Source organism: Lampetra fluviatilis, chromosome 67 (genome assembly GCF_964198595.1).
Source record: "Lampetra fluviatilis chromosome 67, kcLamFluv1.1, whole genome shotgun sequence".
NCBI classification, from domain to species: Eukaryota; Metazoa; Chordata; class Hyperoartia; order Petromyzontiformes; family Petromyzontidae; genus Lampetra; species Lampetra fluviatilis.
This window is the reverse complement of record NC_136341.1, coordinates 5,802,063-5,815,068: the sequence shown is the minus strand read 5'-3', so window position 1 is coordinate 5,815,068 and position 13,006 is coordinate 5,802,063. Positions and strand designations below refer to the sequence as shown.

Below are 13,006 nucleotides of genomic sequence, written 5' to 3'. Positions count from 1 at the left end.
GGTGACGAGGAAGGACTCGCGGACTCGCACCGGAGACTCGCACGCCGCCATCATGACGAGGCGCTGGGGCGCTCCAGCTTCACACTCGGGAGCCTGGGGGGGGGGGGGGCGGGGGGGGGGGGCGGGGGGGGAGGGAGGGGGGGGGGGAGTTTGGGGGGCGGCACAGAAAGTTCCAAGATTGATGAGGAAACGACGGATCCAAGGGATGAAGGATCTGGAGGGGGGGTGGGGGGCGAGGGATTTGGGGGGGGGGGTGGGGGCAGACACACACACAGACACAAAGATCCCCCGTATAGCCTTAACAGACTGTAGGGGCAAGTGCTGTTAGCGAGCACCTATGAAGGCCGGAACGGTACACGAGGGGGTGGGTGGCCAGCACCACGCCCGGCCGCCTTTGTCTCCCCAGTGGCGATGATTTACACACCGACCTAGGGGAGGCCCAGGACCGGTTCAGATAATCGTCACTGGTGTGCGGAATCGAACCCTGGTCGCCAGGTTCGTAGTGCAGCGCGCTAACCACTACACAGACACACAGACTCGCACACAGACACTCAGAGATCCACACAGGCAGAGCTGTGATTGGCTACCCCCCCACACCCCACCCCTCTCCCCATCCCCCTCCCCCCACGCCCCTCCCCCCACGCCCCTCCCCCCCACACCCCTCCCCCCCACACCCCCTCCCCCCCACACCCCCCTCCCCACACTCCCCCCTCTCGCCCCGCCTCTCCCCCCACACCCCACCCTCCCCCAAGCCCCGCCCCCCCCCACCCTCCCTCTCCCCTCTCCCCCCACCCTCTCCCCTCTCCCCCCACCCTCTCCCCTCCCCCCACGCCCCCCTCCCCCCCTCCCTCCCCCCCCACCCCTCCCCCCCCGCCCCTAGCCCCCCCCCCTGACCGGTAGTGGGTGTACACGGAGTGTGGGATGGGAAAGGCCGGAGAGGTCCAGTGGAGAGTCACCAGCAGAGGCACCTCCACCCCCTGTGGGGGGTCAACGGGGGGGTCACAGAAGGGGGGGGTCACAGAAGGGGGGGTCACGAGGGGGTCACGGGGGGGGGGGGGGGGGGCACAGGGGTCACGGGGGGTCCACGGGGGGGGTCACGAGGAGGGGGTCACGGGGGTTACGGTGGGGGGGGGGGGGGTCACAGAGGTCACGGGGGGGTCACAGGGGGGGTCACAGGGGGGGTCACAGGAGGGGGGTCACAGGGGGAGTCACGGGGGTGTCACCGGGGTCACGGGAGTTCAAGGCCGTAGCCATGGAGTCAACATTGGGGGGGGCACCAAATTTTTCAGGGGGGTCCCCCCCCCCCAGAAAAAAAAATATATAAATTAGAAAACGAATTTCCTGCCTAAAATATTAAACAATTCACTAGACATTACACTAATGTCTAATAGTGTATATTGTGATAATTGTTTTTTTACCCTTCTACTGGCAACAAAAACTGACATCTTTTTTCACAAGGAGTCATGTTTGCATAGACCACAATACCTGCAGTCATAATGCAAACAAAAACATAACTCTGATAATGTATGCACTGTCCTTGAAGTTGATTGGTCCACACCCGAGACAGCTTTCCTTAGAGCCTAGTCTCACATTGTCCTTGAAGTTGATTGGTCCACACCCGAGACAGCTTTCCTTAGAGCCTAGTCTCACATGGTGTTGGACCAGATGACGCCAAAAGAGGCGCACAACTCAAAGACAATGCCGAGCTCTCATACTCTGATGGTGCATTGTCTTTGAGTGTGCGCCTTTTGGCGTCATCTCTCGCCTGGCCCCGTCACCCGTGGTGGTGGTGGTGGTGGTGTGTGAGTGTGTGTGTGTGAGTGTGTGTGTGTGAGTGTGTGTGCGTGAGTGTGTGCGTGAGTGTGTGTGTGTGTGCGTGAGTGTGTATGTGCGTGAGTGTGTATGTGTGTGTGTGAGTGTGCGTGTGTGAGTGTGTGTGTGTGCGTGAGCGTGTGTGTGTGCGTGCGTGAGTGTGTGAGTGTGTGTGCGTGAGTGTGTGTGTGTGTATGGGCAAAGTCCCATCAGTGAGCTCCTCCGGCAGGCAAGGCTGCGTTGGCTGGGTCATGTAGCCCCGCATGCCCAGCCACCGCATGCCTAAACAGCTTTTGTTCGGCCGGATCGAGGGGGCTAAACGGGCGCGGCACGGGCTAGAGAAGAGATGGAGTGATGTGGTACAGGAGGACGTGGAGCTGAGTGGACTTGCCGATGACTGGTACCAGCGGTGTCAAGATCGGCCTCAGTGGAGGAGGCTCGTGAAGGACGCTACTGGGCAGTTGGAGGCAGTCCGCCCTCCAACAACAACGGAGGGCGGCAGGAGCGACGCTCACAACAACGAGCGGAGCGCCGGGTGGCTAAAGCACAGCAAGTTGGCACAGTAGGGGGCACAGGTGGTGCATCAGCCAGTCATCTCGGTCATCTCGGTCAGTCGACCCGTGGCACCTGGGGTCTGCCCCGTGACCTCCTGCCAGCGGGCGTTTCGACACTTCACGTGGCCTCAAGGTGCACATGGCCTGGCACAAGCGTCGTGGTGACGTCACCGCCACTTAGTGGCGAATGGCGGTTGTTGTTGTTGTTGTGTGTGTATGTGTGTGTGTCTGTCTGCTGTGAGTGTGAGTGTGTGTACCCTCCCGCCTGGCCCCGTCTCCCGTGGGTGGTGGAGGAGGGGAGTGTGCGTGTGTGCGGGGTGCAGCTGGAGGTGTGAGTGTGTGTGTGAGTGTATGTGTGTGTGTGTACCTCCCGCCTGGCCCCCGTCTCCCGTGGTGGAGGAGGAGGGGGGTGTGCGTGTGTGCGGGGTGCAGCGTGTGAGTGTGTGTGTGTGCGTGAGTGTGTGTGAGTGTATGTGTGTGTGTGTACCTCCCGCCTGGCCCCGTCTCCGTGGTGGAGGAGGAGGAGGGGGGTGTGCGTGTGTGCGGGGTGCAGCGTGTGAGTGTATGTGTGTGTGTGAGTGTGTGTGTGAGTGTATGTGTGTGTGTACCTCCCGCCTGGCCCCGTCTCCCGTGCTGGAGGGGGGGGTGTGCGTGTGTGCGGGGTGCAGCGTGTGAGTGTGTGTGTGCGAGTGAGTGTATGTGTGTTGTATGTGTGTGCGTACCTCCCGCCTGGCCCCGTCTCCCCGTGGTGGAGGGGGGGGTGTGCGTGTGTGCGGGGTGCAGCGTGAAGAGGAAGCTGGCGGCCTCCAGGGGCCCCAGGGTGAGGGGCAGGCGGCAGGCCGCACAGTCCTGGCGCTGCAGCGAGGCCATCCCCACCTCGCCACTCACGTGGCTACACACAGACACACACAACAAGACACACACACACACACACACAGTCACACACACACACACAGTCACACACACACACACAGACACACACACACACGCACACACAGACACACACACACAGATACACACAGATACACACACACAGATACAACACACACAGACACACACTCACAGACACACACACACAGACACACACAGACACACACAGACACACACACACAGATACACACACACAGACACACACACACAGTCACACACAGGTCATACACACACACACACAGACACACACACACAGTCACACACAGTCATACACACACACACATAGACACACAGTGGACACACACCACACACAGTGACACACACACACACATAGGACACACAGTCAGACACACATACAGTCACACACACACAGACACACACACACACAGACACACACACAGACACACACACAGTCACACACAGTCATACACACACACACACATAGACACACAGTGACACACACACCACACACAGTGACACACACACACACACAGACACACAGTCATACACACATAGACACACAGTCAGACACACACACACACAGACACAGTCACACACAGTCACACACACACAGTCACACACACAGTCACACACACACACACATAGACACACAGTGACACACACACACACATAGACACACAGTGGACACACACACACACACACACACATAGACACACAGTGACACACACACACAGTGACACACACACACACACATAGACACACAGTCAGACACACATACAGTCACACACACACAGACACACACCCACACACACAGACACACACACAGTCACACACAGTCATACACACACACACACACATAGACACACAGTGACACACACACACACACAGTGACACACACACACAGACACACAGTCATACACACATAGACACACAGTCAGACACACACAAACACAGACACAGTCACACACACACAGTAACACACACACACACATACCAGGTGTTGTCCTGCGAGCATCATGGAGCCGTCGGGCATCAGCGGCAGGTATCCCGTGTTGAGGTTGGGCAGCACGCGCAGGTTCTGCACACAGACGGGGGCAGCCTGCACGCCGTGCAGCACTGCAGCACACACACACACCACGTGGGGCACCACGTGACTCACTCACTCACTCACCCCACTCACTCAGCCCACTCACTCACCCACTCGCTCGCTCGCTCACTCAGTCACTCACTCACCCACACACTCACTCACCTACTCACTCCCCCTCACACTCACTCACCTACTCACTCACACACCCACACACTCACCTACTCACTCGCTCACTCACTCAGTCACTCACTCACCCACACACTCACTCACCCTACTCACTCACACACCCCACACACTCACTCACTCACCCGCTCGCTCACTCAGTCACTCACCCACACACTCACTCACCTACTCACTCACCCACACACTCACTCCACCTACTCACTCACACACCCACACACTCACTCACCTACTCACTCACACACCCACACACTCACTCAGCCACTCACTCACCCGCTCGCTTCACTCAGTCACTCACTCACCCACACACTCACTCACTACTCACTCACACACCCACACACTCACTCACCCACTCGCTCGCTCACTCAGTCACTCACTCACCCACACACTCACTCACCTACTCACTCACCCACACACTCACTCACCTACTCACTCACACCACCCACACACTCACTCACCTACTCACTCGCTCACTCACTCAGTCACTCACTCACCCACACACTCACTCACCCTACTCACTCACACCACCCACACACTCACTCACCCACTCGCTCGCTCACTCAGTCACTCACTCACCCACACACTCACTCACCTACTCACTCACCCACACACTCACTCACCTACTCACTCACACACCCACACACTCACTCACCTACTCACTCGCTCACTCACTCAGTCACTCACTCACCCACACACTCACTCACCTACTCACTCACACACCCACACACTCACTCACCCACTCGCTCACTCAGTCACTCACTCACCCACACTCACTCACCTACTCACTCACCCACACACTCACTCACCTACTCACTCAAACACCCACACACTCACTCACCTACACACTCACACACCCACACACTCACTCAGCCACTCACTCACCCATTCGCTCGCTCACTCAGTCACTCACTCACCCACACACTCACTCACCTACTCACTCACACACCCACACACTCGCTCACCCACTCGCTCGCTCACTCAGTCACTCACTCACCCACACACTCACTCACCTACTCACTCACACACCCACACACTCGCTCACCCACTCGCTCGCTCACTCAGTCACTCACTCACCCACACACTCACTCACCTACTCACTCGCTCACTCCACTCGAGGTCCTGCACGCAGACCGGGGCAGCCTGCACACGGTGCAGCACTGCAGCACACACACCACGTGACTCACTCACTCACTCACACACTCACCCACCCACTCACTCAGCCACTCGCTCAGTCACTCACTCAGTCACACACTCACTCACTCACTCGCTCACTCACTCACTCACTCACTCCACTCACCCACACACTCACCCACTCGCTCGCTCACTCACTCGAGGTTCTGCACGCAGACCGGGGCAGCCTGCACACGGTGCAGCACTGCAGCACACACCACGTGGGGGCACCACGTGGGGCAGCACGTGACTCACTCACTCCGCTCACTCACCCACTCACTCAGTCACTCACTCAGACACTCACTCAGACACTCACCCACTCAGCCACTCACTCAGTCACTCAGCCACACACTCACCCCGCTCACTCGCTCATTCCAGCCACTCACCCACACATTCACTCACTCACTTGCTCACTCACTCGCTCACTCACCCACCCCACTCACCCACACACTCATCCACTCACTCGCTCATTCACTCACTCACTCAGCCAATCACTCACTCACTCGCTCACTCACCCACTCGCTCACTCACTTGCTCACTCACTCAGCCATTCACTCAGTCACTCAGCCACACATTCACCCACTCAGCCACTCACTCGCTCACTCACTCACCCACCCCGCCCGCTCACTCGCTCGGTCGCTCACCCACTCGCTCGCTCACCCGCCCGCTCACTCACTTCGCTCGACTCACCCACTCGCTCACCCCACTCAGTCACTCACACACTCACTCAGTCACTCACACACTCACTCACTCACTCAGCCCACTCACCCACTCACTCAGCCACTCACTCACTCACTCAGCCACTCACTCACGAGATGTTGACTACCTCGCCTAGTCTACAGGAGGTTGTGGGTTCGATCCCGACCGTAATGCCTGCTGCTCTATATTTGGAGTCTGCGTCTCTCTCTCTCCCCGTGTTTTTTTCCCCTCCCACGTTTAGAATCGGAGTCACCCACGCGCTCAGACCCAACGCCTCCCATCCCTCACCACCCCGCCCCCCTCCCCTCACCTCACCACCACCACCCCCCTCACCACCACCACCCCCTCACCACCACCACCCCCCTCCCTCACCACCACCACCCCCCTCCCTCACCACCACCGCCCCCTCCCCCACCTCTGATGGCTGTCAGGTGCTGCCCAGCAACGTTGAGCTGGCGGTAGCTGAGCGAGGGTGGGGGCAGCACGTTGATCCACGAGGAGACTGTGGAGACACGGGGTCACGGGGTCACGGGGACAGAGACACACGGGGTCACGGGGTCACAGGGACAGACATGGGGTCACGGAGTCATGGGGATAGAGACACGGGGTCATGAGGTCACGGGGGCAGAGACACAGGGTCACAGGGTCACAGGGACAGACATGGGGTCACAGGGTCACAGACACGGGGTCACGGGGACAGAGACACGGGGTCACGGGGTCATGGGGACGAGACACGCATTGATAAACGACGAGACTGCGTCGCACAGACACGGGGACACTCACCCTCACTCACTCACCACCCACACTCACTCACCACCCTCACTCACCACCCTCACTCACTCACCCTCACTCACCACCCTCACTCACCACCCTCACCACCCTCGCCCTCACTCACCACCCTCACCACCCTCGCTCACCATCACTCACCCTCACTCACCCTCACTCACCACCCTCACTCACTCACCACCCTCACTCACTCACCACCCTCACTCACCACCCTCACTCACCACCCTCACCACCCTCACTCACCCTCACTCACCACCCTCACCACCCTCGCTCACCCTCACTCACCCTCACTCACCACCCTCACCACCCTCGCTCACCATCACTCACCCTCACTCACCCTCACTCACCACCCTCACTCACTCACCACCCTCACTCACTCACTCACCACCCTCACTCACCCCCCTCACTCACCACCCTCACCACCCTCACTCACTCACTCAACACCCTCACTCACCCCCCTCACTCACCACCCTCACCACCCTCACTCACTCACTCAACACCCTCACTCACCACCCTCACCACCCTCACTCACTCACTCAACACCCTCACTCACCCCCCTCACTCACCACCCTCACCACCCTCACTCACTCACTCAACACCCTCACTCAACACCCTCACCACCCTCACTCACTCACCACCCTCACTCACCCCCCTCACTCACCACCCTCACCACCCTCACTCACTCACTCAACACCCTCACTCACCCCCCTCACTCACCACCCTCTCTCACCCACACTCACCACCCTCACTCACCCTCACTCACCCTCACTCACCACCCTCACCACCCTCACCACCCTCACCACCCTCACCACCCTCACTCACCACCCTCACCACCCTCACCACCCTCACTCACCACCCTCACTCACTCACTCACCCTCACTCACCCTCACTCACTCACCCTCCCTCACCACCCTCACCACCCTCACCACCCTCACTCACCACCCTCACTCACCACCCTCACTCACTCACTCACCCTGAGTGCGTACGCCCGGGCGGTCCGCACGGAACAGCTGTGCAGGCTCACGGCGCTGCAGCATCCGCAGGAAGCACTGGGAGCGAAGCTCGGGACTTTCACGATCACAGCTCCACACAGCCACCGTGATCTACACACACGCACACACGCACACGCACACACGCACACACGCACACACACACACTGTCACGATCACAGCTCCACACAGCCACCGTGATCTACACACACGCACACACGCACACACACACACACACGCACACACGCACACGCACACACACACACACGCACACACACACACTGTCACGATCACAGCTCCACACAGCCACCGTGATCTACACACACGCACACACGCACACACACACACGCACACACGCACACACACACACACACACACACGCACACACACACGCACACACACACACTGTCACGATCACAGCTCCACACAGCCACCGTGATCTACACACACGCACACACACACACGCACACACACACACGCACACACGCACACACGCACACACACACACACGCACACACACACACTGTCACAATCACAGCTCCACACAGCCACCGTGATCTACACACACACGCACACGCACACACGCACACACCACACACTGTCACGATCACAGCTCCACACAGCCACCGTGATCTACACACACGCACACACGCACACACACACACACACGCACGCACACACACACACACGCACACACGCACACACGCACACACACACACACACTGTCACGATCGCAGCTCCACACAGCCACCGTGATCTACACACACCGCACACACACACACACACGCACACACACACACGCTCACGCACACACACACACGCACACGCACACACACACACACGCACACGCACACACACACACACGCACACACACACACACGCACGCACACACACACACGCACACACACACACCACGCACACAAACACGCACACACACACGTACACACACACACGCACACACACACACGCGCACACACGCCCACACACACTGTCACGGTCACAGCTCCACACAGACACCGTGATCTACACACACGCACACACACTCACACCCACACTTTCTCACACACACTCTCACACACACACTCTCTCTCACTCACACACACACCCACACTCTCTCACACCCACACTCTCTCACACACACACTCTCTCACACACACACTCTCTCACTCTCTCACTCACACACACACGCACACACACCCACACTCTCTCACACACACACTCTCTCTCACACACACACTCTCACACACACACTCACACACACACTCTCTCTCACACACTCACACACACACTCTCACACACACACTCACACACACACTCTCACACACACACACACTCACACACACACTCTCTCACACACACACTCCACACACACACACTTTCTCTCACCTTGGCTCTGCTCGTTCCGACGGGGAGCTTGTCGAGGCGGACTCGCAGGGAGAAGATCACCTCCCCCGGCAGCACCTCCCTCTCCTCCTGCAAAGACAAAGCTCCCCCGTGTAGCCTTCCACAGACTGTCGGGGCAAGTGCGTACGCGTGTGTGCGCGTACGTGTGCACGTACGTGTATGTGCACGTACGCGTGTGTGCGCGTGTACGTGTGTGTGTGTGTGAAGGTACGTGTGTGTGTGTGTACGTGTGTGTACGTGTGTGCGTGCGTGTGTGTACGTGCGTGTGTGTACGTGCGTGTGTGCGTGTGTGTGTGCGTGTGTGTGTGTACGTGTGTGTGTGTGCGCGTGTGTGTGCACGTGTGTGTGTACACGTGTGTGTGTGTACGCGTGTGTGTGTGTGCGCATCATCCTCATCAGAGCCGTGCGCACCTCCTGTAGCTGCTCAGGCCTCACGTCTCCGTGCGTCAGCAGGGGGCGGCAGTGACGGAACCCGGGAGCCAGGGGCCTCCTCTCCCCCCCCCTCCCCCCCCCCCCTCCCCCCCCCTCCTCCCCCGCCTCCTCTCCCCCTCCTCCCCTTGCCCATCTTCCTCCGCCTCTCCACCTCCTCCTCCTCCGTCACGCCGGTCGGGGCACCGCGCGGCCGTCACTCCGGCAGACGCTCGGAGCTCCGGCGAGATCCGCCTCCAGACGGCCCTCCAGGCAGCCTCCCCCTCCTCCTCCTCCCCCTCCTCCTCCCCCTCCTCCTCCTCCTCCCCCTCCTCCTCGTCGTCCACCGTCACCTCGTCGCTACCCGCCACGTCCCTCCCGAGGGCATCTCCGGCCGGCTCGATCGACGGATCTCCCCGGGCCGCCCCCCCTCCTCCTCCTCCTCCGCCGCGGCTGTCCGACTCCCTTCCCTCCGCCGGTGCCGTCGCTGCCGGTGCCGTCCGCCGCCCGGCGTAGCGCACCACGAACACCAGCGGCACCACCTCGCCGTGGAAGGCGGCGTGCCGCTGGGGGGTCGCCGCGTACTCGGAGAGACGCGCCAGCGGTCGCGCCGGCAGCAGCAGCGAGAAGCCACACGGGACGGCCTCCTCCAGGCTCGCCGCCATCGCCCGCGGCGGCGATGGCAACACCGCCGGTAACACCGACTCTGCCAGTAACACCGACTCTGCCGGTAACACCGACTCTGCCGGTATCACCGACTCTGCCGGTAACACCGACTCTGCCGGTATCACCGACTCTGCCGGTAACACCGACTCTGCCGGTATCACCGACTCTGCCGGTAACACCGACTCTGCCGGTATCACCGACTCTGCCGGTAACACCGCCTCTGCCGGTAACACCGCCTCTGCCGGTAACACCGACTCTGCCGGTATCACCGACTCTGCCGGTATCACCGACTCTGCCGGTATCACCGACTCTGCCGGTAACACCGCCTCTGCCGGTAACACCGACTCTGCCGGTATCACCGACTCTGCCGGTAACACCGACTCTGCCGGTAACACCGACTCTGCCGGTATCACCGACTCTGCCGGTAACACCGCCTCTGCCGGTAACACCGACTCTGCCGGTAACACCGACTCTGCCGGTAACACCGACTCTGCCGGTATCACCGACTCTGCCGGTAACACCGCCTCTGCCGGTAACACCGACTCTGCCGGTATCACCGACTCTGCCGGTAACACCGACTCTGCCGGTAACACCGACTCTGCCGGTAACACCGACTCTGCCGGTATCACCGACTCTGCCGGTAACACCGCCTCTGCCGGTAACACCGACTCTGCCGGTATCACCGACTCTGCCGGTAACACCGACTCTGCCGGTAACACCGACTCTGCCGGTATCACCGACTCTGCCGGTAACACCGCCTCTGCCGGTAACACCGACTCTGCCGGTATCACCGACTCTGCCGGTAACACCGCCTCTGCCGGTAACACCGACTCTGCCGGTAACACCGACTCTGCCGGTATCACCGACTCTGCCGGTAACACCGACTCTGCCGGTAACACCGACTCTGCCGGTATCACCGACTCTGCCGGTAACACCGCCTCTGCCGGTAACACCGACTCTGCCGGTATCACCGACTCTGCCGGTAACACCGACTCTGCCGGTAACACCGACTCTGCCGGTATCACCGACTCTGCCGGTAACACCGACTCTGCCGGTAACACCGACTCTGCCGGTAACACCGACTCTGCCGGTATCACCGACTCTGCCGGTAACACCGCCTCTGCCGGTAACACCGACTCTGCCGGTAACACCGACTCTGCCGGTATCACCGCCTCTGCCGGTGACACCGCCTCTGCCGGTAACACCGCCTCTGCGTCCACATAGACAAACACAGAGACAATTTCAACCGAGAAGATGGATTCTGGCTCAGCAATCATTGGAAGGACGTAATAAACCATCTCGGATCTTAACCGATTGTTGTTCCGGTGACTTTCAGACCGCAGTCCACTCACTGGCATTGACTGTGTATCTTGTGTTCGCCGCAGGGAATGGATTCTTTGCTCCGCTGCAAGTCTCCTAACACCACTCTCCCATTGACATATTTCGTTGCTTCCTCTTAGTATCTTTCACGCGACGGTCAATGGTATAGTGTATAGCGGATTGTATAAATGGTATAACATTGTAATGTTTAATACAATGTATAAGGTAATATACAGTTTCGTAATTGTATAGTGAATATACAGCAGTGTGGTATACAGTAGGGTGGGTAGAATAATACTTAGGGTAATATTATAGTCGAAGGTATAGAGTGGTGTATAGTAATACAGTATATAATTTAATGTTGGGTTTGTCTATGGCAGTATATAGTACGGTGTAGACTCGTGTGATGTAAGAGGAAAAAGTTTAGCTGGAAGCATATTATATTTTTTGCGACGTAGAATTGTAATGTATTACTTACTGTTAGTAGCTCAGCTTATTGGAGAGTATATTTAGTATACTGATGATACTATGCAGTTTATACTTTAGTTTTTTACGTGGTTGTTTAGTAACTGCAGCTGCATACTATTAACATTCCTTCCCTTTGTTAATGCTACCCCTATCCCCTCCCTTTGATGCTGCTAATCCTGCATAATGCACGGGCATAATATGACTTTGAAACCCCCCGCCCACCTCCTACGCATTTCCCATAAATATGCTAAATTCCTCTTGATATGCAAATTATTTTGTCAAGGCGCCCTTCTTCCCCCTCCAACCCAGCAGCTTAAATATACGCTCCAAGCTTGGTGGTGTTTCATTCTTCACCTGAGGACGGCTGCTTGCGTTGTGGCCGAAACGTCGTGAGAATAATTTTATGTTTTATTTTTATTATTTTATTATTTCCCTTCTACGCGACTTTACCGAAAGAACCAAGAAGAATTTCTAAACGAGTTTTTGTTATTTCTTTGAACCTATATCTACGTGACTTTACCTAAAGACCCAAAGAATATGTGTAGGCGTTGTGCCGTTAAACCCGCCACCAC

General features: G+C 58.4%; 1 protein-coding gene across 1 annotated transcript in view; it reads right to left on the bottom strand.

Moving 5' to 3' along the window:
* LOC144952415 (dynein axonemal heavy chain 2-like) overlaps nucleotides 1–10,775 on the bottom strand; it is a 254,517-nt gene extending 243,742 nt beyond the window's left edge. Inside the window, 12 exon segments of the mRNA XM_078882811.1 lie at nucleotides 7–63; nucleotides 66–93; nucleotides 895–977; nucleotides 2,975–3,038; nucleotides 3,154–3,258; nucleotides 4,252–4,262; nucleotides 4,264–4,373; nucleotides 6,809–6,895; nucleotides 8,153–8,282; nucleotides 9,555–9,641; nucleotides 9,984–10,114; nucleotides 10,117–10,775. Of these exon segments, the coding sequence (XP_078738937.1) occupies nucleotides 7–63; nucleotides 66–93; nucleotides 895–977; nucleotides 2,975–3,038; nucleotides 3,154–3,258; nucleotides 4,252–4,262; nucleotides 4,264–4,373; nucleotides 6,809–6,895; nucleotides 8,153–8,282; nucleotides 9,555–9,641; nucleotides 9,984–10,114; nucleotides 10,117–10,645 (1,422 nt within the window). The 5' untranslated portion in view covers nucleotides 10,646–10,775.
* Nucleotides 10,776–13,006: the final 2,231 nt, after the last annotated feature.